The following is a 26,624-nucleotide window of genomic DNA, read 5'->3' as shown; positions in this document are numbered from 1 at the left end:
GTGGACTTATCGGTTTTTAAGAAGGAGCCCCTGTCCGAAAATGCACGGTTTGGGCGCTTGAGAGCGTCGAAGTTTGATTACGGCTGTGAAAATTTGTTCCGATTTGGTGTTTTAATACAGACGGTATGGATCCCTTTAGCTATCTGTGTACTGCGGATGAACGACTTTAGCCTACTAACATTCCTACGTATGCGCTACATTCCTCCACACAGTCGTTGATGCGCATCCTACTGCGTTACTTCTGTACGGTTGTCTGCCATTGCAGAATCGTTGTTAAGAGCAGCGGGACATGTACCAATACACAGATGCGGAAATGACCGACATGGAGCTTGCATACGGTAATGCGGATTGCAATGGTAGAGCTGCTGCAAGATTGTATGCGAAACTTTTCCAAACAGACGTATCCCATATCATGTCACATTCGTGGCCATCGAGAGACGACTAAGAGAATCCGGGTATTTCTACGTAGGTAGTATGAAGAGTATGGTGGATGAAACTTCTGAAACGTCAGCAGAGGTCCTTATTGCTCGAGTTCACGGAGCGACTGGTATTCTTCAATTACAACCGCACGTATTGGGTCATGTGCGTGAGGCTCAGCATGGCAGATGCAGGCTCTGCAATGACGTAGGAGGTACACAGTTCGAATGCCGTTTGTAATGAGCCCAATTTGCTACTCAAGTTGGGCTGATTGACGACATATGGAACGCACACCCATCTCACACTTCGAAACGGTACAGCGTCCAAGCCGTGCGTTTCTGGATATGGTTTCCTTCTTTAAAACGGATCAATTTGACTTCCCGCACAACATGCTAAGCGTTGTTGGTGCTTTCTGCAACACCCTGTATATTGCTTGCTGCCAGCCTTACTGTTAACCCATCAAATATTTTTCTTACTCGGACATCGATAAAATTTCTTTGACACATTATGTCATCTCAGGGAGTCTCATCTCAACATGTAACCACCACTATACACATTTAACACACCCTATCGTTAGAAAATAGTGACAGAGCGTTACAAAATCGTAGCAGACTCATTCAATTCTTCTTCTTAAATATGAGTTGTAACCGGTTCATTTTCTTGACTAAGTGTTCTATTTGAAAAGCTTGCCACGGCATATTTTCTTTAATTTTCCCCATATCTATCTGATACTTCACAGGGATCTCTCAATCCCTTTCATAACTGGTTTGCACCAAATCCTCTTCCTATTTATGAGGACACTTCATCTCTAAATCCATTTTCTGGCACTACCACCACATGACTATAAATTTCCACAGATATTGCTACCATATCCAGTGAGATGCCTCTGGAGCATTCTTTCCCACCACCCCAGCAACTGAAATACCCCCTTCATAACCTTCAAACTTGCTTTGCTGAATCTAAACAAATCCTATCTCAATCACCCTTCCCATGTTCTGCGCAATTCAACCAACAGCAGTCTGTGCACCAACTCCACCACCATAGCTTTCTGCTCAGTATCTTCATCAATCTTTCAACACTCCCTTGTACACTTCTGAACATCTACCAGTGAACTTTCATATTATAAAAATGTCTTGATCAAGTTTCTCAAGTTGAACGAAACATGCCGACTGATTTCAAGGTGTTTGTCACCAACCCTTACACCTATGTTGAACTTCCCTGCGGGAAGAGCTCCACCTGACATCTTTCATGAAGTACTCACTAATTTTGAGATGTCCACAGCTTACGGTCCTCATGGACATCCACTGCCATTAACTGAGCCTAAGTCCAAAAAGATTTTCTTGCATTATTTAACACATCTGGTTGTAGATCTAAAGAAAATCTGGGTTGAAGTACGGAACTATGAATTCTCAGACCACCTGGAACGTTTGAAACTTGAAGAAAGGCAACCGCGTGTCCATGAGGAATCCTGAACTACATGGCATTCATGAAACAGCCTACTAATTAGGATTCAAGGACAACCTGATTTTTTCTTCCGCGAGAACAACATACCTTGTGTGACTCTGATCAGTTCCAGGCGACACAGCAACTGTTGAACTACCCTTTATCCCCATACCAGTGTTGATATCTTTATCGTGCACCTGCCCGCAAAGAAGACATGAATCAAGTATACGAGAGGCGTTCAATATGAAATACAACACACTTTATTTCTCGGCCAATTTCGGTTTCAAATATTGGAGTTTTACTTGGGATATCTTTGAATACTCCCGCTTCGTCTTGTAGAGTTTCATTTATTTCCGATAGGTGGCAGCGCTATAACTAACCTTCAAAGTGGGTCTGTAACGAGGGTGCGTACCAAACAGAGAGCCGTTATTGAGTTTCTATTGGCTGAAAAATAGGGCATCACAGATATTCATAGGCGATTGCAGAATGTCTGCGCAGACCTGGAAGTGAACAAAGGCACGGTTAGTCGTTAGGTGAGGCGTCTTTCATAATCAAAACAAGGTCGAGCAAACCTCTCTGATCTGGACTGTTCATCTTCATTCACCCTATAGCCCTGATCTCACGCCTCATGATTTCCATCTGTTTGTCCTAATGAAGGACTCACTCCGTGGGGAGCACTACGTGGATTATGGGGAAGTTATCGACGAAGCACGACGTTGTCTCCGATATCCACCAGCTAAGTGGTACCATGGTGGCATACATGCCTTTGTATTACGGTGGCATAAGACCGTGGCATTGAACGGAGATTGTTAAAAATGGGGTACTGTAGCAAAAGGATTGGGGAACAACATTGTGTATTTGAATCGTCAATGAAACCAACCTGCTTTTAGAAAAAATGTTTTGCATTGTGTATTCAATTCCCATCGTATTTACAATACGTCAGCAAAAAAATTGCGTGATGTCTGAAAGTTTTATAGTAAATTTCACTTGACCTAATATATCAAGAGAAGTTAGGATATAACATAGCATTTTAAAGCAGAAAAATGGAAATGAAGTTGGGGTGTGTTTGGTAAATCTGTTGAAACAGTAAGAAGCTAATCAATGAGATAGAATCCCCAGAGTCCAATAAGGATATGGAAGAAATGTCGTTCAGTAACAATACAAGAATAATGTGATTTCTGGTTGGCAAAATAGGGTAGAGGAGAGGATTGTTCCCTTCTGACGACGGTTATACCCATCATTGTAGGGAAATAGGTATAATAATTTCGTGTGGCTATTTCTAGCCGAGTGTAGCCCTTGTAAGGCAGCCCCTTCGACGAGGGTGGGCGGCATCTGTCATGTGTAGGTAAGTGCGTGTTATTATGGTGGAGGATAGTGTTGTGCGTGGTGTGTGAGTTGCAGGGATGTTGGGAACAGCACAAGCACCCAGCCCCAGAGCCATTGGAATTAACCAATGAAGCTTAAAATCCCCGACCCGGCCGGGAATCGAACCCGGGACCCTCTGAACCGAAGGCCAGTACGCTGACCATTCAGCCAACGAGTCGGACAGGGAAATAGGTTAAAGGAACGAAGTGAATAATTTCCTACCCATAAACGTTCACTGAATTTTTATTTACAATTTTTTTACAGGTAAATTTAGCACCTAAATTGTAGCTATAAAAGAAAGGCTGTAGTCTCAGATCAAATGATCTTACTGTATGCGAATAGCGACGAGCTCATTTCTAGCCAGTAATACATACTCGATTGAAGGTCAACGTACCCATATAATTATTTTCTCCATCGAGGTAAACGAAAACATAATATTTCCCGGCTACGTTCACTTATAATACAGTGTTCGAAGACGTGCTGAAAAGTTTGTACAATATTGTGTTCTGGAAGTAATATTTACCAGCTCGAAAGATTTAATAATCTATAATACCATTTTTAATAATACGCTGGCAGGAAGTAAAAAGAAGAACCTCTAGTAGAAAGTTTAAGAGAAACAAAATATTACCACGGGCCATTATTTAAGATCAGTTTATGTAGAGGGATGGACTACCACCGGTTGATTACATTTTTTCTCATCATCTCATACTACTCAAGTGTATTGTAAATTAACCATTTTTTTGTTTATCAGGAGTTCTATCTTTCACTTACGCAATAAATACGTCTTTGTCGTGTCAGTACGTGGATAGTGGCACAGAAACGAGCTCCAACGAGGAAAGGTTCTGGGCCCAAGCCGTGAAAGATGAAGACAAATCAATTACTTTTAGAAAATAGAATTTTGTTCACGTAACTAACCCGCGGTTACTCACATGGTGAGGGTGGCGCTCACCTCCGTTTTATATTGCTTATTGTCAGAATATTACAACATTTCTACTTTTGAGAGTCCATATATCTTTCAAACAGATTGTTAGGAAGGGGATGTGTCAGTTATTTCCACTACCTTTGGAAATGAAGAACCTCAGTCCATTATTAGGCGTGACAGTGCAAGTGAATTTACACAAGTTATAATGGCATCCACCGATTAGATAATTTAGTGGTTGGGTGAAACTTTGCAGCAAGAGTACTTGAACACCAAAATTAATGGTACCGGTAATGAAAGAGGTAAGGTTTACAAAATTGATCCTAACTCTGAAACAGAGTGTATGCAAGTTCTGAAGAAGAGGCACTTTCATTGATTGAAGACTGCATTCCATTCGTTTCAGGAAAGGATCGGATTACCAAGTGGAGCCCACATGCTCCCTCTACAAATGTTCAAATCCGGAAACAGTGTTCCAGGAAAGATGTTGTAAGGAACAGAAATGATACCTGACTGTGTAAAATGTTTGTTAACGAGCTCGATAGCTGCAGTCGCTTAAAGTGGTTTCCCGTAGTTTCCCATTTTCACACCAGGCAAATGCTGAGGCTGTACCTTAATTAAAGCCACGGCCGCTTCCTTTCCACTTCTAGCCATGTCCTATCCCATCGTCGCCATAAGACCTCTCTGTGTCGGTGTGATGTGAGGTAAGGTAAGTTAAGGTAAGGTAAGGGTGTATTCTGCTCGAAGGCAGGTCCGAACCTCCGCAGAGGTGTTCCTGAGCCGGAGTTTACGTGCGGTAGGGTGGCCAGTTCCTTTCCGCTCCTCCATTCCCTTACCCCCACCAACAGCGCGTGGCAACCCATCCAACGTCTGACCACGCCCAATGTTGCTTAACTTCGGAGATCTCACGGGATCCGGTGTTTCAACACGGCTACGGCCGTTGGCATGCGATGTAAAGTAACTAGCAAAAACAATGTTTGTTTAGTGTTATGCTGGAATATGTGTGTGCATTACTTAGTTCATACTGAACATAGCCTACTCCTATCTCACATTTGTTTGATTTAAATATTCGTGTTCCTAAATAAACAACTATTAGTTTAAATGTAAGCATTCACGTTCCTAAATAAGTTATTTGTCTTCCCCTACGTTCCGTTTCTTGATACGGAATACGGAATGAGGTGAGATGAATTTATATTGCATGTTTTACGGCCGGATGTCCTTCCTGTTGCCATAGTCAGTTGAGGATCTCATAATGATGAAATGAATCATGGTGAATCAAATTGGGTAAGGAGGTGGAAGGAATTTGTTAGCTGTGTTTTATGAATAGGAACTGACTCGGAATTTGCCTGGAAGTGTAAGAGGAAACCATAGAAAACCATTCTCAGCACAGCCAACGGTGGGGTTCGAACCCACGCATCTCCCGAATGCAGAGCTTAGTTCCATAGCCGTAGCGCGTTAACACGCGCGGCCACTCCACTTGCACGTCTTCGTAAATGCACTGACTGTGACAATGCAACACCAAGGAGGAGTGGTTCGAAAGGGATGAAAGTTGGGGAAAAAACAGAGTCGGCACGGAAGAATAATTGATGTTTATTTCAAACCGATATGCAGGTTACACAATGCGCACGGCATCGACTCAGTAGGATGTAGGACCACCGCGAGCGGCGATGCACGCAGAAACACGTCGAGGTACAGAGTCAATAAGAGTGCGGATGGTGTCCTGAGGGATGGTTCTCCATTCTCTGTCAACCATTTGCCACAGTTGGTCGTCCGTACGAGGCTAGGGCAGAGTTTGCAAACGGCGTCCAATGAGATCCCACACGTGTTCGATTGGTGAGAGATCCGGAGAGTACGCTGGCCACGGAAGCATCTGTACACATCGTAGAGTCTGTTGGGAGATGCGAGCAGTGTGTGGGCGGGCATTATCCTGCTGAAACAGAGCATTGGGCAGCCCCTGAAGGTACGGGAGTGCCACCGGCCGCAGCATATGCTGCACGTAGCGGTGGGCATTTAACGTGCCTTGAATACGCACTAGAGGTGACGTGGAATCATACGCAATAGCGCCCCAAACCATGATGCCGCGTTGTCTAGCGGTAGGGCGCTCCACAGTTACTGCCGGATTTGACCTTTCTCCACGCCGACGCCACACTCGTCTGCGGTGACTATCACTGACAGAACAGAAGCGTGACTCATCGGAGAACACGACGTTCCGCCATTCCCTCATCCAAGTCGCTCTAGCCCGGCACCATGCCAGGCGTGCACGTCTATGCTGTGGAGTCAATGGTAGTCTTCTGAGCGGACGCCGGGAGTGCAGGCCTCCTTCAACCAATCGACAGGAAATTGTTCTGGTCGATATTGGAACAGCCAGGGTGTCTTGCACATGCTGAAGAATGGCGGTTGACGTGGCGTGCGGGGCTGCCACCGCTTGGCGGCGGATGCGCCGATCCTCGCGTGCTGACGTCACTCGGGCTGCGCCTGGACCCCTCGCACGTGCCACATGTCCCTGCGCCAACCATCTTCGCCACAGGCGCTGCATCGTGGACACATCCCTATGGGTATCGGCTGCGATTTGACGAAGCGACCAACCTGCCCTTCTCAGCCCGATCACCATACCCCTCGTAAAGTCGTCTGTCTGCTGGAAATGCCTCCGTTGACGGCGGCCTGGCATTCTTAGCTATACACGTGTCCTGTGGCACACGACAACACGTTCTACAATGACTGTCGGCTGAGAAATCACGGTACGAAGTGGGCCATTCGCCAACGCCGTGTCCCATTTATCGTTCGCTACGTGCGCAGCACAGCGGCGCATTTTGCATCATGAGCATACCTCAGTGACGTCAGTCTACCCTGCAATTGGCATAAAGTTCTGACCACTCCTTTTTGGTGTTGCATTTGCTCTGTCAGTCAGTGTAAATAGCTATATCAAATTGACATATTAAAAATACCTCCTTCTTTATATGCACATAGTATGGCCTTTAAACATAAAGGTGAGCGCTGCGCTCGCTAGCGAGTAACGGCGCACGTAAAGACCTAGCGAGTAATGTCGGGCTAAAGAGAGTGAATGATTACGCCGTTAAAACGTATAATATAAGGCGCATGGAACATGCCCATGATCGGGTATGGTACTACTTTTAAAAATGCCATCTTTTTGGTCTGCATTGTTCATGGCATTCGATAGTATCCAATTACTTCAATGAAAGTGAACGAAATACAAAAAACGAAAACTGGAATGGAAATAGCACCTTTCGGTCAGGCACTCCTCAATTGGTCAAATATGACGTCAAGGTAGGGAAGTATTTCTCCTCGCATACATATTAATAACGCAAGAAATAATAAATAACTTCCTTTCTTACGGTGCGATCATCATGCACTAATAATAATGTGATGTGGACATTATTATTTTAATTAAAGCATTTAGACGCATTATAATTTACCCTACCGTCGTAGAGGAGATATTTAAGGCATGGTCAAATTTGAGGTCAAATTAGTTTTGGATTCATCTGCAAGGGAAGCTGGAATATCTATTTAACAGTGCAAAGGGCAGTGTGGGGATTATGAACTAAATATCTGCAGAACTTCCAGGTAATAAGTCTACCAGTGAGCGTGTATGAGAAGCAGCTGAGTTGCGGTTTTGCAATAAACGTCTCTCCCAGCCAAGATAATGTGGCGTAGAAGTAAGAGTACGTGAACAGTTGTATCTCTTAGTGGAGGGAATACGGGTTCAGTGTAAGGCTGGAGTAACTTCGAAATACCTGGATGGCATTCTGCATGGCAAACGATAAGTGAAACTATGTTAAAGTAAGTGTTTATCTTTTCAGTAATTAGCCTACATCACTGAAAGACCATTTTTGTCTTTTAAGTTCACATGATCGTTAATTTAATGACTTCATAAGAAGGTGGAAGCTGTATATTTTTTTAATACCTTCATTGAGTAGTCTTTATTTCTTGTATCAGTTGCAGTATAACAGTCTTAATATTTCGAACCCAGTACGAATTTAACAAATGGGTCCCTGAGAACAATAAATATCATATAGAGTCCTCAACCCGAAGGTGGTTGGATCTCCAACAGTTCCACAATCATCTATCATAAGCAGCCTAAGCGTTACTGAAGAGGTGTACTAAAGAAATGATGAGTGATGTAGTTTCCCATTGCTTTCCTCTCTGAACTGTAACGTACTGTTATACCATTCACAACAGGCCATCATAAGGAATGCCAATACTACCATCGCTCATACCTTAATCATTTTCATATTGTCAAAGCCAAGGATGAGTCTGAAACAAATCAATGAACGTGTTAGCCTTGAGGTCACTGAAAATACTGCTAAAGCTAGTCTCGATTCCATCCTATGTTTAGTTCTAACTTACCTTATAGATGGTAGCCTGTTCATGACAATGATTGACGTCGGAGAGGCCGTCAGTTTTCTTAAGTGCAAATTATTTGTGTGATCTAATGTAAAGAAATTCTCAGGTGACACAACAGGTAAATGTTAGTAAATCGTGGGTAACGATCTTGATAAGTGTATAGGAACAGTCATGTGAAGTTAATTCTGTGCACCTAACAATCTACCGGAAGGTACAACCCTATGTCAAGATCAAACCATTGCCAGAACTTGCAGTGTCAACCCCCAGTAAATAAGTGATCGCATTAACTAAGTTGTGGTTTTATCTATGTTTTTGTGTATGTAGAATGAGTCACGTTTACTGTCTATTCTTTAATCTCACAATATTCTAGAAAAAGCTATTTCTATTTGCTGGTTCTCATCTTTGCCTAAATCTCCCTTTGAAATTCCTTACATTTCACGCCGGTTCTGGTGGCTTTTCCGCATATCCATCAACTGTAAGGTGTAATCAGTCGTTCATCCCTTGTTCATCCTTCTTTTAGCATCTCAAGGTTTCTTGACATAGTAATGCATTATCGCTTTTTAATTTTTTTTTACAGTCCGATTTACGGCGCACCAACACAGATAGGTCTTCCGGCGACTATGGGGCAGGAAGTGGCTAGGAGTGAGAAGGGAGCATTAGTGGCCTTGAATAAGGTACAGCTCCAGCATTTGCCTGGTGTGAAAATGGGAAACCACCGAAAACCACCTTTAGGGATCCCATCAGTGGGGTTCGAACCTGGCATTACCAGAATGCAAGCTGGTAATTATGTGACCCAAACCGCACAGAAACTTGTTCGCTAATTGCATCTTTAACTATTCCTACAGCCTTCACCATCGGTGGAGTATGATGTATTTCAAAATTCGTTTCCTCTCTTAAATTTGACTGGACGTCGGTTTTTCATAGTTCCGGGGGATTTTGTACAGAGTGCGTATGATGCAATCACTTAGTTCAAATACATACATCTTCAGTATAGACTGTTAAGCCTTCCAGTGACGGTCTGAAAGCCTCTGCGAATTACAGAGGTGTGAAAATTATTAGACTCATAGAAGATCAAAAATAAAATTTATTTAGTGCTAGATTTCGCCTTCTCTTGTCCTTCTAATATATACCATGGATCTTCCGTTCTAAAGTCTAATATTAATCCATATGATTAAAATTTATAAAGTAATTATTCCATTTTTTAATATTACATTGATATTATATTACGTTTGGTCATTTAACAACACTACATCACTTTCAAAGCGTTTGGATAGTAAATTGCACTATGTACAGTGAATTATATCAGCGCTCAAGGATAGCAAAATATCACAGAACCACTTCAAGTGATCGCATTGTAACTAAGTACACTCAAATGAGGAGTGAATAATCCTCATCATCCGAATTTAATATTGATACATAAGTATGCATTGGCTATGTCATTATCACTGAAGAAAATATAACTTGTGTTGTATAATTTACTTTAAACAGATAACAAGTGACACCTGAATGACCTTCACTGCAGCACAAAAGGGTTTGCAGTCATTTTAAAGCGAAGGAATTAATAATTAATTCAACAACTGAAATAATCAAATATTAGTGTTGAGTCTAATAATTTTCACATCTCTGTAACTGTGCATCTCCAAAAAATGTGTATTTCCTATTAAATCTCGTTTAGTTCCACACTTGTTTTAATTGAATCATTGAAACAAAGTTATCACCTTGGTTTTCCTCTACTCCTCCTACCCTTCATGGTCGCGTTCACCATTCTCCTTCATATCCTACGCCCCCCCCCCTCCCATTCATCCGACATGGCCCCACAACCAAAGCCGGTTTATACGTTTTGACTTGGCCTTGATCACCTCATTCCATGTACCCTACGGTCATGGTTGTCACCTGTTTGTACCTTCAATCATTCTCGCTACTTTCATGCCTGTTACTTCCAACTTATGAATAAGACAAGCTGTGTCAACCCAGCATTCACTCCCGTGCAGTAAAATCAGTCTGAAAGCAGAGAGAGGTGTAAAGATAGATTCAACCGAGAACGAACTTCTTTCTTGCAAAATATGTTAAACCACTAACAAAGAAATGTGTGCTCTATACACGAATATACACTGAAAATTATCACGTTCTGGCCGAACTTTAATGAAGTAAGGTGATTTTACGTGGTTTCCTCATTTTTACACCAAGAAAATGCTGGTGTTGTACCTTAATCGAGACTACGGTTACTTTCTTCCAACTCCTAGACTTTTTCTATTCCATCGTCGCCAGTGCGCCGTGAGCAAATTGTAAAAAAAAAAAAAATATAAGAAGAAAAACTCTTATGGTATCTGAAAGTGATCTTAAAATTTTGACCAGAACTGGACCTACGATATTAAAATCAAAAATATAATCTCAATGGACGGAAATTTCATAAAAACACTTTATTTACATTTTTATTCCATTTTGTTGTGAATAACGGAGTTGAATACCAAAGGAAATGTTATACTCAGTAGTACGCTTCAGGGAAGTGTACATACGATTTCCAATATAGGATTCAGTGAAATAAATGTATTTAATTTAATAATTTATTGATAATATTTGCAGACCGGACGACAGTTTTTAACATAGACAGTCGAACTGTTGATATTTCTTTTGCTGCCGAGTTAACGTATCGACATTACATTTCTCAGCGCAAGTTACATAGTCACCGCCCAGGATATACGCTTTCTAGCACAGCATGACATTTGCTAACATCCCTGTATACTCGCCTGACAGGGCGCATTAATGATAGGATACCATGAGATTGAGAGGCCTTATTTATAAAACGTATGTTTTCACCTCCGTTAAATATTACAGAATACCATTAAGGTTAAAAGTTTCTTCCATTCTTTCTTTCTTACTTACTTAATTAGGCTACTTACTTACTTACTCTGTTTACCTTCCAGGGTTGGTCTATCCCTCGGTCTTAGCGAGGGATCCCACCTCTAACGCCTCAAGGGCAGTGTCCTGGAGCGTGATAATTTGGGTCGGGGATACAACTAGGAAGGAGGATCAGTAACTCGCCCAGGTGGCCTCACCTGCTATGCTGAACAGGGGCCCTGTTGAGGGATAGGAAGTTTGGATGGGATAGACGAGGTAGAGGGAAGGAAGTAATCGTGGCCGTAAGTTAGTTACCATCACGGCATTTGTCTTGAGAAGTGGGAAATACGGAAAACAACTTCGTGGATGGCTGAGGAGGGAATCGAACACACACACACACACCCTCTACTAAGTTGACCTCCTGAGGCTGAGTGGACCCTGTTCTAGTCCTCGTACCACTTTTTAAATTTCGTGGCAGAGTCAGGAATCGAAACCGGGCCTCCAGGTGTGGCAGCTAATCACACTAATAACTACACCACAGAGGTGAACTCAGGTTAAAACTACCAAACGAAATAAGCTTCATCAGAACACTAAGTCTTGACACAGCAATGGCGCTCTTCAAATCGAAAATCGTTCCAATACTTACGTATGGGATTGATATTATATGGACACACCTGAATGAAAAGAACTTAGCAACACTGGAAAGAGTTAAAGCAACATACATCACAAGAGCAATCGGAGTGGCAAAAACACCAAGATCCAGATTAGTCTACCTTCTCGCGCGGGAAACTTTCCTCATAGAGGACTTAAGGACAATGTACCCCTACCTAACACAACGGCATCGGAGAACCTACTAAGGACACTAATAAGGAAAAGAGAAGAAGTACCCACGGAATTCTATGGAACTGGGGCCATGGTCGACCGTACATGGACAGCAGCAAATTTTGAGACGAGGCACGTGTTTACAAGACTTGCAGTACATGGATTCCACCATGTCATCTGCGAAAACACAACATACCACGAACCGTCAAACTCATGCAAGTGTACATTATGTGGACAGTTATGTGAACGATATCACTTAAAACTCTGCAACAGGAGGACTAGATCAATCAGAGACTATGCGTCCAATGGTGCAAGTGTTAAATTGTTATAACACCCTTCACTAATGTATGGCTATTTTGCTGCAATAAATGTTTTCTTTAAAATGACAGAAAATATATTTACACAATACTGAATGTCATAACCTCGCAAGAATGTTGATCTAATAAATAAATAAATAAATAAATAAATAAATAAATAAATAAATAAATAAATAAATAAATAAATAAATAAATAAATAAATAAATAAATGTACACATAAAGATGTGTATAGATAAATAAGTTAATAATTAAGCAAAGGAACACTTTGCCGGGGAAATCTTTAGCAAAGAACGACGGTGGTTCGAATTTGTCGTGGATTTTTGTCTCCCAGGAGGTCTAGCGAGCCCAGTTATTAATAATGTTTTATTTTGTTATTATTTTCCTAACATGTCATTCATTCACATTTCAATGTTTTGCTTTTCCCTCCTTGAGATTATTGCATTTCATGCTCCTGGTATATATCTCACACCACTGGCATTGTCTCTTCCCCCACCGAGCTATGTAGTTGGTCGTGCGGTTAGGGGCGTGCAACTGTGAGCTTGCATTCGGGAGATAGTGGGTTCGAGCCCTGAAGATGGTTTTCCGTGGTTGCCAATTTCTCACCAGGAAAATGATGGGGCAGCACCATACTTAAAGCCACGGTTGCTTCCTACCCACTCCTAGCCATTTCCTATCCCATAGTCACCATAAGACCAATTTAGGTCGGTGCGACGTAAAGCAAATTGAAAAAAAAATTCTTACACCAAACGATAACTATTAACATAAAGAGCCGAATTAAGATTTTTGCTTACTGGCGTGTTATCAAATCCGTATTATATTTCTCAATGAACGTTACATAATTTCATGCACTGTTAACAACAGATCAATCTTGAGGCTACATCCAATGCTAAAGAAATTAATGTTTTGTTACGCATTATATTCAGAATAACATTATTTTTAAGTCCTATAAAACTCAGACCGCATAAATATAAATTAATGGAACCAGAAGGGAATTAAAAGTAAGGAGAGGTGTAAACGAAGTTGCCCTCTGTCACCATATCTTATTAACCTTTAGATAGAAGGGGCAGTAACAAAAATGAAAGAGAAACAAATGGATGATCACATGCCGAAGCAAACCAACCATGTATTATGACATGTGACTAACATCTGATATATATATTATTTATTTAACAGATTAAATTAGAGTCAGACTTTGACAAAATTCTGGACTTAAAAAAGCAAGTTTCATATACCTGTTACTAAAACGTACTATGGTTTTAAACTATGTACTGGAAACTTTGCAAAATACGCTTCATTAATTTCAATATAATCTTTCATTTCTCATAAAAATCTCGATACGACACCCGCCGAAACTCATAGTTTGATATGTGGCCCTGAGCGCTCAATTATTTGGAGACTTCTGATCGAAATGAGAAGGCACATCCTCGTGTATTAGTATTAAAAAGTTAAGAGAATCTTCACTCAAGATTGATCAAGTAAAACAGAAATTAGGCATTTTATATTTATTTTCAACTTTCTAGAAAATTGGTGTCCGTTTCTTCGTAATTAAGTTGTGTATCGCTTTTCTTCGGAATCGCACCAACCAGGAACGAAAAAAAAAGTATTGACATCTTGAAGAACATTTTGAAGTTGTCATTCGAAGTTTTAGAGCTCAATTTATTGTAACTGTAGGGATAGAAATTTTCCTTTCGGAACAAATTTTTTTTCATGGAAATTAGTAATATGATGTTTACCCATCTCCCTCATTTCGTACAATAAATTGGAATTCACGTTGTGATATTTAAATCAAACACAATCAATTTACTGACCACGTTCACACTAGTTTACAACCTAGCAACTCACTGTAATTATTCAATCAAATGTAACAGGACAGCCCAGTAAATATTCATCTAATTATTGATTTAAATAGACAGCTCATAATAGGAAAATGCAATGAAGTGAATAAGTATTATTGTGACGCTAATACACTGAAGAAAATGGAAATTGCAACATCCAGAAGGAGTGGTGCTATATTGTTGCAACTCAACATGCAGTGCGAGTGTTTGGTAGTGATTCGATGATTACACTTTCAGATCCCTCTGACCGCAAGTTTGGATAACAATCAATACAGGATGTGCCCACCACGACCTGCAATACGTTGCTGAATTCGTCTCGGCATGGAGTCAATAAGGCCCTGGATCACTTCCTGAGGAATTGTGGCCCATGCTTGCTGCACTGCAAGGGTCAAATTTTCCAGAGTTGTGGGTGGCTGAGGAGGGTTGGCCAGTTGTCGACCCATCATGTCCCACACATGCCCAATAGGACTGAGGTCCGGGGATCTGGCGGGCCATTCTAAGATTGTGATGTCGTGGAGAGCTTCTCTGGAGATGCGTGCAGTTTGAACACGGGCATTGTCCTGCTGAAACATCCCATCATAGGGACAGCCACTGGATGAGTACCCTATCAATGTACTGTCGAGCAGTCATAGTGCCCTCAACAAACACTAATTCTGATTTCACATTAAAGACAATAGATTCCCTGACCATAATGCTTGGTGTTGGCCGTGTGTGCCTCTCGACAATAAGATCTGGGCGGCCCCTCTGCCCGGTACGTCGGCGCACACGATTCCGGCGATCATTGCGGGCAAGACACAAGCACGATTCATCACTAAAGACGACCCTATGCCATTCGTCGACCCACGTCGATCTTTCTCGACATCAGGCCAGCCTTACACGTCGCTGTTGTGGGGTCCATGGAACACCTGCTGCAGGGACACGGGCTCGTAAGCCAGCTGCAGGCAGGCGATTACCAACTGTTTGTTGTGTAACGTGGGGTGCCACAGCTGCTCGAATTTGCGCTGCTGTTTCATGGGGTTCCATCCGGGACATCCGAATGATGCGGTGATCCTCTCTCACAGTTGTCTGTCGCGCTGAGCCTGTGCCAGGTCTACGCGTGTGGGTACCTTCATTTGACCACTACTGCCATACACGTTGTACCGTAGATGCCTGTCGGCCAACGCGTGCAGCGACAGTCCTTAGCGATAATCCAGCCTCACACAGCCCAATTATCCGAGCCCTCTCCAACGGCGACAGTTATTGATAGCGGGCTCTTCTCTGTCGTCGAGGCATGTTTGACGGGGAACACTTCACTGCACAGACTGCAAGTCAACTACGCTACACCAGAGTCCGTATACTGGAGTTGATTCCTGCACGACCAATCACGTGGGGAGACCTGTAGCAACAATCCAATGGGTCTGAAACTTTGATCGTTTACATACCTACATGGCATCGTTCCATATCTTGAAAATCAACACAAACGACCAATGCCTTCATGGTGTTGCAATTTCCATTTTCATAAGTGTACTTGAGAAGTAAAGAATTAAGAGAAAGTTAACATTCACTCTCATTTGTCAATCACCTTGCTAGAGATAATGTCATGATTCTTAAAAAATCTATAAGTCACTTACCGATCTATGGAGATTCCTGTCAGAGTGAAGACGCTTGCCGCAACTGAAACGTTGGCAATGAAGTTGCTCACACTACAGTACGGCTTGCCGAAGTACCAGTCGCTGAAAAGTGAACCATTTAAGTTATTAACAATACTTGGGATAAAATGAAGAAATAATAGCAAAATAAACACATTCAAACCTCAGATGCAATCCAAAATACCCTAGCAATGATAGAAAACACACAAAATGTATGGTAGATGCGCCTAGAAATACTGTTGTATAACCATATTAAGGGCAGAAATACTGACCCGCAGCACAGTCACGAGAATTCGTCCACACAGTTCATTCAGTACTGAACCTTCGCTGACAGAAACTTTCTGGTGAGAGTTCCAAGCTATAGCTGTTTTTCTATGTAATATGGTAAGAGTTGTGGACACTTAAACATTACCTGGACGCAACTAAAGGTACAGGTCACATATTAGTCATTTTACAGAAGAGGCGAAGAACTTCAGTTGTACAGCAATTTTGCTGCACTGTGACTTAAGCAACAAATGTTCGTCATTGTTGTTGATATATTTTGTGTAGTTTTGATCTCTGAACATATTCATTAATATAATTTACACTTAAAATGGTTAATTGCCACAAAAGTAATATGGCAGTGGAATTACGTTTGTATGGCTCTAAGTTTCATAAAATGTTACTTTCGTTGATTTAGTTCTTAGGCACAGAAATGTTTACACGGTGGTACACAAAGACGTTGAGTTCATTATAAATTTATGCACACAGTTGTGCAATCCAAACAAAATAAGTGAAACTTAAAGTACATCACTCATTTCTATATAAATTTATCACCATGAAGATAATAGTGTGAGTTACTTTCGTAAATGTATTGTACCATTACGTTACATTAGCGGCCGTAAATGTCATGGAAACAGTGGACAAATATGGCGCTCAATGGCTTCAGGTAATGCGCAAGTATACATAGTAGAGATCTAATAAATCGGTATCGGCCAGCCGCAAGGAAAAAGAATCTCAAGAATTAAATAATTATGGACTAAAAAATTTGAATGAAACCGATTCTTGACTACCTTGTGAAGAAAGAGTTACGAGTTGAAGAGAAGCAGCACGACTTACGGAATGATATAAAAGGATCAACAGAACGTTAAATACTAAAGTATTCATATACAAACAGCAGTGAAGACTACATCTACAAGAATATCGGCAGGAAAGGCGTAGATTTGAAGGAAATATTCGTTACTGTAACATCTAAACTCAGAAACGAAAGGAAACTTCAGCCGAGTTATACATTGCCGAAAGTAGTATTATAACGGCAAATCCTTGCTGAGGAAATCATAATTTATTGTTTCCAGGGGGGAGACAATATCTGTTTAAGCGAAAGAAATAGCAAGAAGTAGGCCGAATTAGAGAAATCTATAAATTTAAGGAAAAGAATATTCTCGTCCAATACGAATTTCCGAAAACAAATATTACGTATTGAATAGCCTACTATTCACCAGTACACTATGAACTCTACTATGTATTTGTTCTTTCATGATTGCGTGAGAACTGGTGACAAGATGGACTCAGCTTAAACAGAAGGAATTGGTCGCTCAAGACTGAATAGCTCAAGCCAAGATCCCGAGCCGGAGCCGCATATGACGTAATCTTTGGTTCGCAGGGGCTGCCTACTCCAAGATGCCGTAGTCCAGGAGAGATCCAGCAGCAAAATCCCGTTACGAGATAAGTATTATGAGTTGCATCGTAATGAATTTCAAATCAATTGATGAAAAATATTTATATGTGTACAGGAGTGCTAGATGTAAGAGATGAAGTGCCAATGAAAGGATATATGAATATAAATGCCAATTATTATCCGATGAAATGTGCCAATTTATGCTATATAACTATGGTGCTAAAGTGATAATTTTAAGGTTAATGGAAACTAGATTTGATTGAGCATTTGTGCATGTTTTGTGCCAATCAATACGTGTTGACCGTGAAACGTTTAACCAGTTGTGATTGTAGAAAATGTAGGCGAGATATAAGACGTAACCTAAAACTTCAGGTCAATATGTGTACCAATCATGGCCAGTACGATAATAGCATTGTAAGGAAGTGTTTGAAATATTACGAAGTTGCAGTGTATGAGAGAATAATCAGGTTATTAAGTATTGCTACCGTAACACAGAGGTTATTTTAGTGGAATTGAATGATGATATTTTTAAATATGGAGGTATATATATGAAGGAAATGGAATGTTAATGTGGCAAGTTGTAATTAGAGTGAAGAGATATGTTTCTGTTGGTTGTTTAAGAATGGGATAGATGATTGAATTGCGAATTCCTGTGTTACATATTATGTTTATATTTGGATTAGCGCTGCAAGTGAAGGATTTAGGCCATGCTGAGTTAAATGCATGTCTCGAGTCAAGCATAATGTGTCTCGTTGTAATTTTCAGCGGAAGATATTGAGAGATTACGTGTTTGTTATACATTACGTAATATATATATTCAGGAATAGAATGGAGTCTCGCACATTTACATATTAGAAGGTCAGCGCGTTAACGCTAATATGAAGTACGGTGTACTTTGACTAAGCATTGGCACAGCGAAGAGATATTTGAGTATATTTAAATATATTGGCACATGATTAAGAATGAATGGCACGATTTTCGCAGGTTACGCTGACGTACTATCAAATCTATGGCACTCTGTACTGAAATTATTTGGTTTATTTTGTACATATGGTGATGTACTGTTTTAATTTATTAATTTTGGGTTATGATAGGAATATTAGTAACTGCATGGGTGTTTTGAACCCAGAGTTTAAACATGGTAATGCTTATCTCGTAACGTGGTGAGTCACAAACAAGAATCCAAACAAGAATCCAAACATGTATCCAAGTAAATTTTGTCAAACAGACCGAAAGGAAAGACCTAGATGATGCCCCAAAGAAAATCCCAAACAATATAAAAAGGAAGATATTCCACTCCTCCTTGGTTTAATAAAGTTAGGGTCCCTATTTTTCCCCTTGTATCAATTTAAACATGGAGGATATGGTATATTTTGATATTTAACGAAAATGTAAGCAAATAAGATGGTAACTTAAAGTTTTTCAAATATGTTTATCTCGGAAGTCAAGCATTTGAGAATCATATTTGTAATTTCATACAACTTTCCTTCCTTTATTGCCGATGGATGCATATTATTCAATTTTATTATACATTAGCATGCTAATAAACTAGATATAGTTTTGATTTTGCGTTTCTATTCCTTAAGTAACTTGTAGTATATAGTAGTATGGTAATATACGAATCTATTGAGTTAATTTATGCTAAATACTAGGTGATGATCAGATAATTTCTTTCACGTATGATACGGAATGACTATTTGAACGGACGGATACTCTTCAACGGAATCTACGATTTATCTAAAACAAATGGGAATATAATAAAGCGAGTTTACCCTGAGAAACGAATATGCACCATGTTATAGTAGCTCGTGTTCATAAATTATATCTCAGTTCAGAGTCTAGGTATGATTTACGATCCGATGCATTGAATTTTGTAGCCGGAGCAATATTTAAACAGGTGTATATTCAGTTAATGCTCCAACGCGGCGTAATAGAGGAAGTCACCGCGGGAACTTTAATAAACGAAAGGTGCAGTATATTTATGCTCTGTTTGTTTGATCACTTAACCATACTTCGATGAGATACAGTTTTGACAATGAACTTTATATTTACTGATATTCACTGACTTGACTGTTTCAGTCTCTTCCTTGGCTTATAAAAGTGACTGAGGTATGGCGCTAGTTAGTAATACCATCCGTATGTAGCCAGTCCCTGTGACGGATGGTATGAAAACGTTGTTCATGGAGTCAATACGGGTGTGAGTTTCAATGGGCTTGGCAGACTGATATGGAATACCAACCCCTGGTTCTGTGAAGAAAGCAACAGGAAACTACACTGCTGTTCAAAACTTAAGGACGAAAGTAACTTTTGTATGTAGTCACTTCTAAGTAACATAGCTCGATAGAACATAGGAAGAACTGCTACAGTATGGTACGGTAGGCAACTGAAAAGAATATGCGATGAGACAAAAAGAAATGACACTTTAATACAGAGACAATCAATTACACTTAAATTAATGTGACTCACCTTGGACATTACAAAGGAAGGGACACGGTTCTTAAAAGGATGTGCGATCACCACGGACAGCAATGAACGCTCTGCAAGGTGTTCCCATACTGGCCACAAGACTGCTCCACGGGTTCTCGATGGGATTGAAGTCGGGGGAACTGGCTGGCCAGTCCATTCGCCGAATATACTCTCGTTCCAAGAGCTCTTCCACCTGCGCTGTTCGATACGGTCGTGCATTGCCATCATTAAAAGGTAAATCAGGGCCGAATGCACCTCTGAAAAGGCGCGCGTGGGGAAGGAGTATACTATCACAATAATGTTGACCGATGGGTGTACCCGGTTAAAATATTTGGAGGCCAGTACGTCCATGAAACATTATGCCTCCCCACACCATAACACTTGGACCACCAAAATTACCATGTTCGACAATGTTCCTGTGAGCAATACCAAACTTCTGGGCTACACTCGTCACACTTCGTACTTTCAGTTTCTCGATGATTCTTCTCCTTGTGAAGTCATCCAAATATTGTCTCCGGACCACGTCATAATGAATAACACCACAACAGTGCACCGTAACAGCTCGCTGATTGACTCACACTATCTTATCCCGTTCCTTCAGTTGTCTAGTTTTGAGGATCTAGACTCATTTGGCTCTATAGCCACGCTGACATCACGCCAGGTTTCTATGCACGAGTGGGAGACCTCTGGCAACATTTTACCGCACTTTCACTCATTTCCATGTTCATTTTCATTATCATTTTGCTTATGTTTTGCACAGCAGCGTAGCTCACTCGCCATTTCTATAGCGAACACTTTCAGTAAATCCTAGGCTACTGTAGCAAATATTTGCGAAGTTAATCTTCTCTCATACCATTCATTACCAGTATGCTAATATATACCACAATGGAAAATATACCAGTCACTTTAACCTCGGACATTTATAATCCCTAAAAATGAAGCCTATCCAACCAACGTAATAGATACTTTTGCTATTGGTTTTTACATTGAGCCGACTTAGTCAGGTCTTACGGCGACTACTGTATAAGATGGGACAGGACTCTGATTCGGGGGGAAGCAACTGTGGTCTTAATTAAGGTTTACGTCGTTGTTGGCCGACAATCGTATCTGTTTCGCACCTGTTCGTTTTGACCGCCTATGACGATACAGTGGACGAAAGAAGGATAAATATTAATAAATAAAAAGAAATGGAGACCTAATTCGAATGTTCTAAAGAAATGAAGATAGTGAAACTGGGTATTATTTGAAGAAGTGCAACCAGTACACCTGAGGCAATTAACCTTTCTCAACACTAATCAGAAGGTGAAATGAAAATAAGTGGTTCGATAATTCGAAGAATGAACAAAAAGAAAGAGAACGGTCATGAAGGCCGTGCAAATGAAATACTCCCTAGGCGTCACGAACCTTATACTGTCGGAATCAGAAAAGAACAATCGTTGAATGAGGAATGTCAGAGAGGAAAGGAAACCCACCGCATATCTACTTTTATTATATCTGTTAACTATTAATAATAACAGTAATAATAATGTTACTTCATTTACGTCCCATTTACGGTTTTCGGAGATGCCGATGTGCCGGAATTTTGTCTCGCAGGAGTTATTTTACGTGCCAGTAAATGTACTGACACAAGCTGATGTATTTTAGCACTTAAAATACCACCGAACTGAGCCAGGATCGAACCTGCCAAGTTGGGGTCAGAATGCCAGCACCTCAACCGTCTGAGCCACTCAGCCTGCTATACCTGTTATCTACCACGATATTAAAGGTGTTAAATCATATTTCATCAGAGTGTATTTATGAGCAGATTAGAAAGAACACCTACAGTATCTGTCAGAAGAAGGTGATGATGTAACTCTGTAGGTCAACAGCTGGCTCATGTTTCATACGTAGCGCTAATCGAATAGGGCAGTCCCCAGCATGCAAATGAACTACACTGAATGCTATTGATGATGTTTCTTGTTTAAAGGGGCCTAACAGACAGGTCATCGACCCCTAATTGTACGAGGTGGGACGAAATGAAACGATAACTGAAACTTCAAAGTGGATCCACTGACAAAAATATAGAACGGATGATGATGAAAAAAGACCATGAATCCAAAACAATCAGTGGATGCAGTTCACAATGCCTTCTTTGATGAGACGAGGCTTGTTATAACAAATCCAGATCACCGGCTCCTCATAATAGTTTAATCACTGGTAAAGCAGAACCGTGGTGTTCTTCCTATAATGGCACAAATAAAAGGTAACGTCGAATCACGTTATTCCTCTCATGGTGGTACTAATCATATGTAATGCAGTCCCACGGTATGTCACACATAATGGTACCACTCGCAGGCAACACAGATCCAAGGTGTTCCTCACAGGGGCACCACTCGCAAGTAACGCAGACCCATGGTGCTCCTTACATAGGGGGACTAAACGCGGGCGCCGGTATTTCCATGGTGTTGCTCACATAGTGGAACTAATCACAGGCAACGTATACTCTTGGTGCCGCTCACCTACTGGTGCTAATCATAGGCAATGTAAACCCACGGCGTATCACACATTATGGTACCACCCACAGGCAACACAGACCCCCACATAATGGTACTACTCTCATGCAACACAGACACATGGTGCACCTCACATACCTATAGTGGTACTAATCACGGGCAACAGCCAAACCCGTGGTGTTCCTCACATAGTAGTACAAATCAGAGGCAACGCAGACTCGTGGTGTTCTTCATATAATGTTGGTACTCATAGGTATCGTAGATCCATTCTGAACACAGGAAATCGACTCATCCCAGCGCAGCGTACAGCACATTTTCTCGCATGAACATTAGTCCACGCAGCAGAGTGCCCACCCGCCCGCCTCGTTGGGGTACACACGATGGTACTAACCATAGGCAATGCCCAGACTCGGTGTTCCTAGGTAACGTAGATCCATGGTGTTTCTCACATGTTGGTACTAATCACAAGGAACGTCGACCCATGGTGTTCCTCACGTAATGGTACTAATCACACGTAGTCTCGCGGTTCTAATGTCATCATCCCTTGGTCACCCCTTTTAGTCGCCTCTTACGACAGGCAGTGGATACCGTGGTTGTATTCTTCGTCTTTGTCCCCCCCCCCCAAAAAAGAGGGTTGAAACACATTTCAGTACATTGAATTTTCTCGAGAAGTACTTGCCCGACATTCAAAATAATCACGGTGCTGAATTTATGTTCGTGGGTTTAATGCTATGTGTAGAAAACAGTGTAATTTCATTTAAAAAACCCAAGTACAATTACGTCAGAATATATTGATGCCATAAAAAGTACTGTAAGTCCGACTGTGAGCCCCTTGGTACAATTAATGAAAGTGAAAACTGAATGCCGATATCTTGAACGGTTCACGAGTAATTTGAGGGGAACCACATAGCTGAATAACACTGTATATGTACAGAGTAGGACGAAAACCTTCACCGGTTGAAATTTGAAAGAGTAACGCCAATCAAATTCCGATAAAATGGCATTTGAATATTTGGAATGTGCTTCACAAGACAGCGCGCGGCACTTTCCCAAATAGAACGTTTAGAGCAGAGGTGCTCAGTTGAGCGCCCGTTGAGGCTCGCTCAGTGTGGCTGGGCTGGCCTGACGTAAATATGGGCAGTTTACGTAGCAAGCTACGTCACAGTGAAGCGAGAGAGTGAACACACTTGGCAGAGAAGTGAAGCAGTGTAGTTCGATTGTGACTACGAAACTCTCCTCCACTACTCAGCGAAGTACCGATTGGTAAACAGTGTCAAAAACAAATTTTTAAAAAGACTCTATAATCGCAAGAAAACCGACCTTTTCAACATATTCCAGTTTGATTTATAGTGCGCTCGATGTGGACAGTCAGTTTTATTTTCTTATACATTCAAAGAAAATGTATACGTTATAATTCTTCTGTTACATTTTACAAATATTCAGGGTTTAAGCGTACAAGCTACGATTTACAATGTCTTGGATGAGAATGACAGTACTTCCTTAGAAAAAAAAAAGGGGGAAATCCCTGCTATTCATTCAGCAAAACTTAATATATTTACGTAATTCAACATGTTTACTGCCTGATTTTGCACAGTGGTTTAGCGTTATATAACTGTCCCGGTTCAATGGATTTCTGTAATTTAAAACTTAGGCGTCGATAATAATAGCTGGCCTGTAAATGGTGAGGGAGTATCATTACGAGTGAGGACATAGATATTTATTATCCAATATTAAAGTACAACAATAACAATATAAATTCATCTATCAAATAGATATACAGTACGCCTACAAATAAATAATCTGCGGCCAGTATTCAGTATTCGAAAGATAGTGGGTTCGAACCCCACTGTCGGCAGCCCTGAAGACGGTTTTCCGTAGTTTCCCATTTTCACACCAGGCAAATGCTGGGGCTGTATCTTAATTAAGGCCACGGCTGCTTCCTTCCCACTCATACCCCGCCCCTGTCCCATCGTCGCCGTAAGACCTATATGTGTCGGTGCGGCGTAATGCAAATTGTAAAAAGAAAGTTTAAAAGATAATTTAACTGATGTTACTTCCGGTAAGCAATGATTTGATTGTGAGTGAGTTTATCAGATAATTTAAACCCAAACAACCACAAGCCACAGAATATCCGCCTTAACAACGTATTAAAGTAGAAGTGTGTCTAAAGAACCTCATAAAATGTAATAGTGAAAATATTAAATTATTTCATACAGCAAAATAATATTTCGATGGTATCTCCCAAAGTTCTTCCTATCCATTATTTCCCTTAAGACTGATTACGCCTCCCAGCCACACATAGAAACGCAGTCCATCAGAACAATGTTCGTTGTGTTCTTTTTTCCTATGCCGGTGTGTGAAGGAAAATGAACCTTACCGCACCGTACTATAGGAAGGTACGTTTGCGTGACGTATTTACTAACTCCTAGAGTATAATTTTTATAAGGTTTATTTTCCTTTGCTCGTAAGCATAGGAACATAAACCCAACAAACATTGTTCTGATGGACTGTATACCCAAATGTGGCTGGAAGGCGTGACCAGTATTAAGGGAAATAATGGATAGGAAGAACGTTGTGAGATGCGAGGTATTCAATCTAGGCCGTCGATTTGCGTTTGTTGGTCTAACTCTTTATTGTGACGTGGATTTCTGCCCTCCTCCTTTCATTATCTTCTGCCTCCATTTCCAACACAGGTATCGCTGCAGTGATCGAAACTTACTGGGAAAACTCCGCCCAACTTTCAGGCCTGTGACGTAAGCACAACGACTCTGTGGCTGAATAGCATACGTTAATCGCCAGCCTGCCCGCCCGCTTACACTACTGTGTGCCCATAGCGCCTCTGGTTAAGCGTAGCAAATACATTTTCTGCTTCACAAACCCGTGATCAAGGTGCCAGGAGTTTTGTTCCCCCACAGTTTTTCTTACGTGCCTATAAATCTACCGACTGGAGGCCCTATCTGAGCAACTTCAAATACCACCAAACCAATCAGGAGCGAACCTGCTCAGGAGGTCAGTACTCTACTGTCTGAGCGCCTCAGCTCGGCAAGTAAGCAAATATTAGTCGATTAAATGTCAATGTTATGGTGTTTTAAGTACAATAACACTGCATTGTTCAATATAATGTAAATCATAGTGTTAAGTTAATATAATATTAGGTGATGTGTGAATTTCTATGCAATTGAATTTTAATTATGACGCTACACTATTTACAATGAAAAATTACAGAGTTTAAACTGTTTATTTACACCTTCTGCCCTTACTTAGCCATCTTTAGGGCGGGGTCGACGTTGCTTCACGTCCGTAGGTTTTAACTTAAAGTGCCCTACACGTGTCCCCCGGGTGGTGTTAAGAAAGCAACACAACTGGCTGCCAGACAATCTTTCCAGATCTCCTGGCTACACGACAAATACGTACCAAAATGAATATTTTGGTTCATTTGTAATAACGTATTTGTATGCCATACGCTAAATAAATAAGTAACCTTGTGTTGATTACTGTGTAAACACAATTACGTTATGTTATTTTTAATGGAATGCTTTAATTCATATTCCCCAAATTCTGTGTGAATATCCATGCAACTGTCTGTAGAACGTAACACTATCTGTCTGTCTGTCTGTCTGTCTGTCTGGTCAACCGCCCGTGGCTGGTTGGATCCTCAAATAGCACCACCAATGCCTATTCAGTTATAGAAAAAAAAAAAAACGAATGGGAGAACCAAAATGAAGCGTACAAGGCAAGATGACGACTGAAGTGGTTTGCCATTGCTTTCCTATCTTTTACTATTCGTAATTAATTATTAGGTCTAATGTATGATTTTGAATTTTTCATGGTTGTTTTTCAGTTCACTTATTTCGTTTTCTTGTAGTTTATTGTAATATTTTGTTTTCACGTTGTTATTTTCTCCTTGTTATTTCGTTTTGCTGTGCAATGCTTAGTTAAAACTAATTTCGTTTCTGTAATATTGTAAGCAGGGTTTGCCACCGGGATATCTCACAACGGCAATGTATTTTAATAATAATAATAATAATAATAATAATAATAATAATAATAATAATAATAATAATA

General features: G+C 40.8%; 1 protein-coding gene across 1 annotated transcript in view; it reads right to left on the bottom strand.

The window, feature by feature from the left end:
* The window catches only part of LOC136879328 (tachykinin-like peptides receptor 86C), a 1,256,628-nt gene that overhangs the window by 574,859 nt on the left and 655,145 nt on the right, over positions 1 to 26,624 (bottom strand). Inside the window, exon 4 of the mRNA XM_068229069.1 lies at positions 15,927 to 16,028. Within this exon, the coding sequence (XP_068085170.1) occupies positions 15,927 to 16,028 (102 nt within the window). The remainder of the gene's footprint in view (positions 1 to 15,926; positions 16,029 to 26,624) is intronic.

This window comes from Anabrus simplex, chromosome 8 (assembly GCF_040414725.1).
Source record: "Anabrus simplex isolate iqAnaSimp1 chromosome 8, ASM4041472v1, whole genome shotgun sequence".
NCBI classification, from domain to species: Eukaryota; Metazoa; Arthropoda; class Insecta; order Orthoptera; family Tettigoniidae; genus Anabrus; species Anabrus simplex.
The sequence above is the reverse complement of the archived record's forward strand: the minus strand, read 5'-3'. Positions and strand labels throughout refer to the sequence as shown.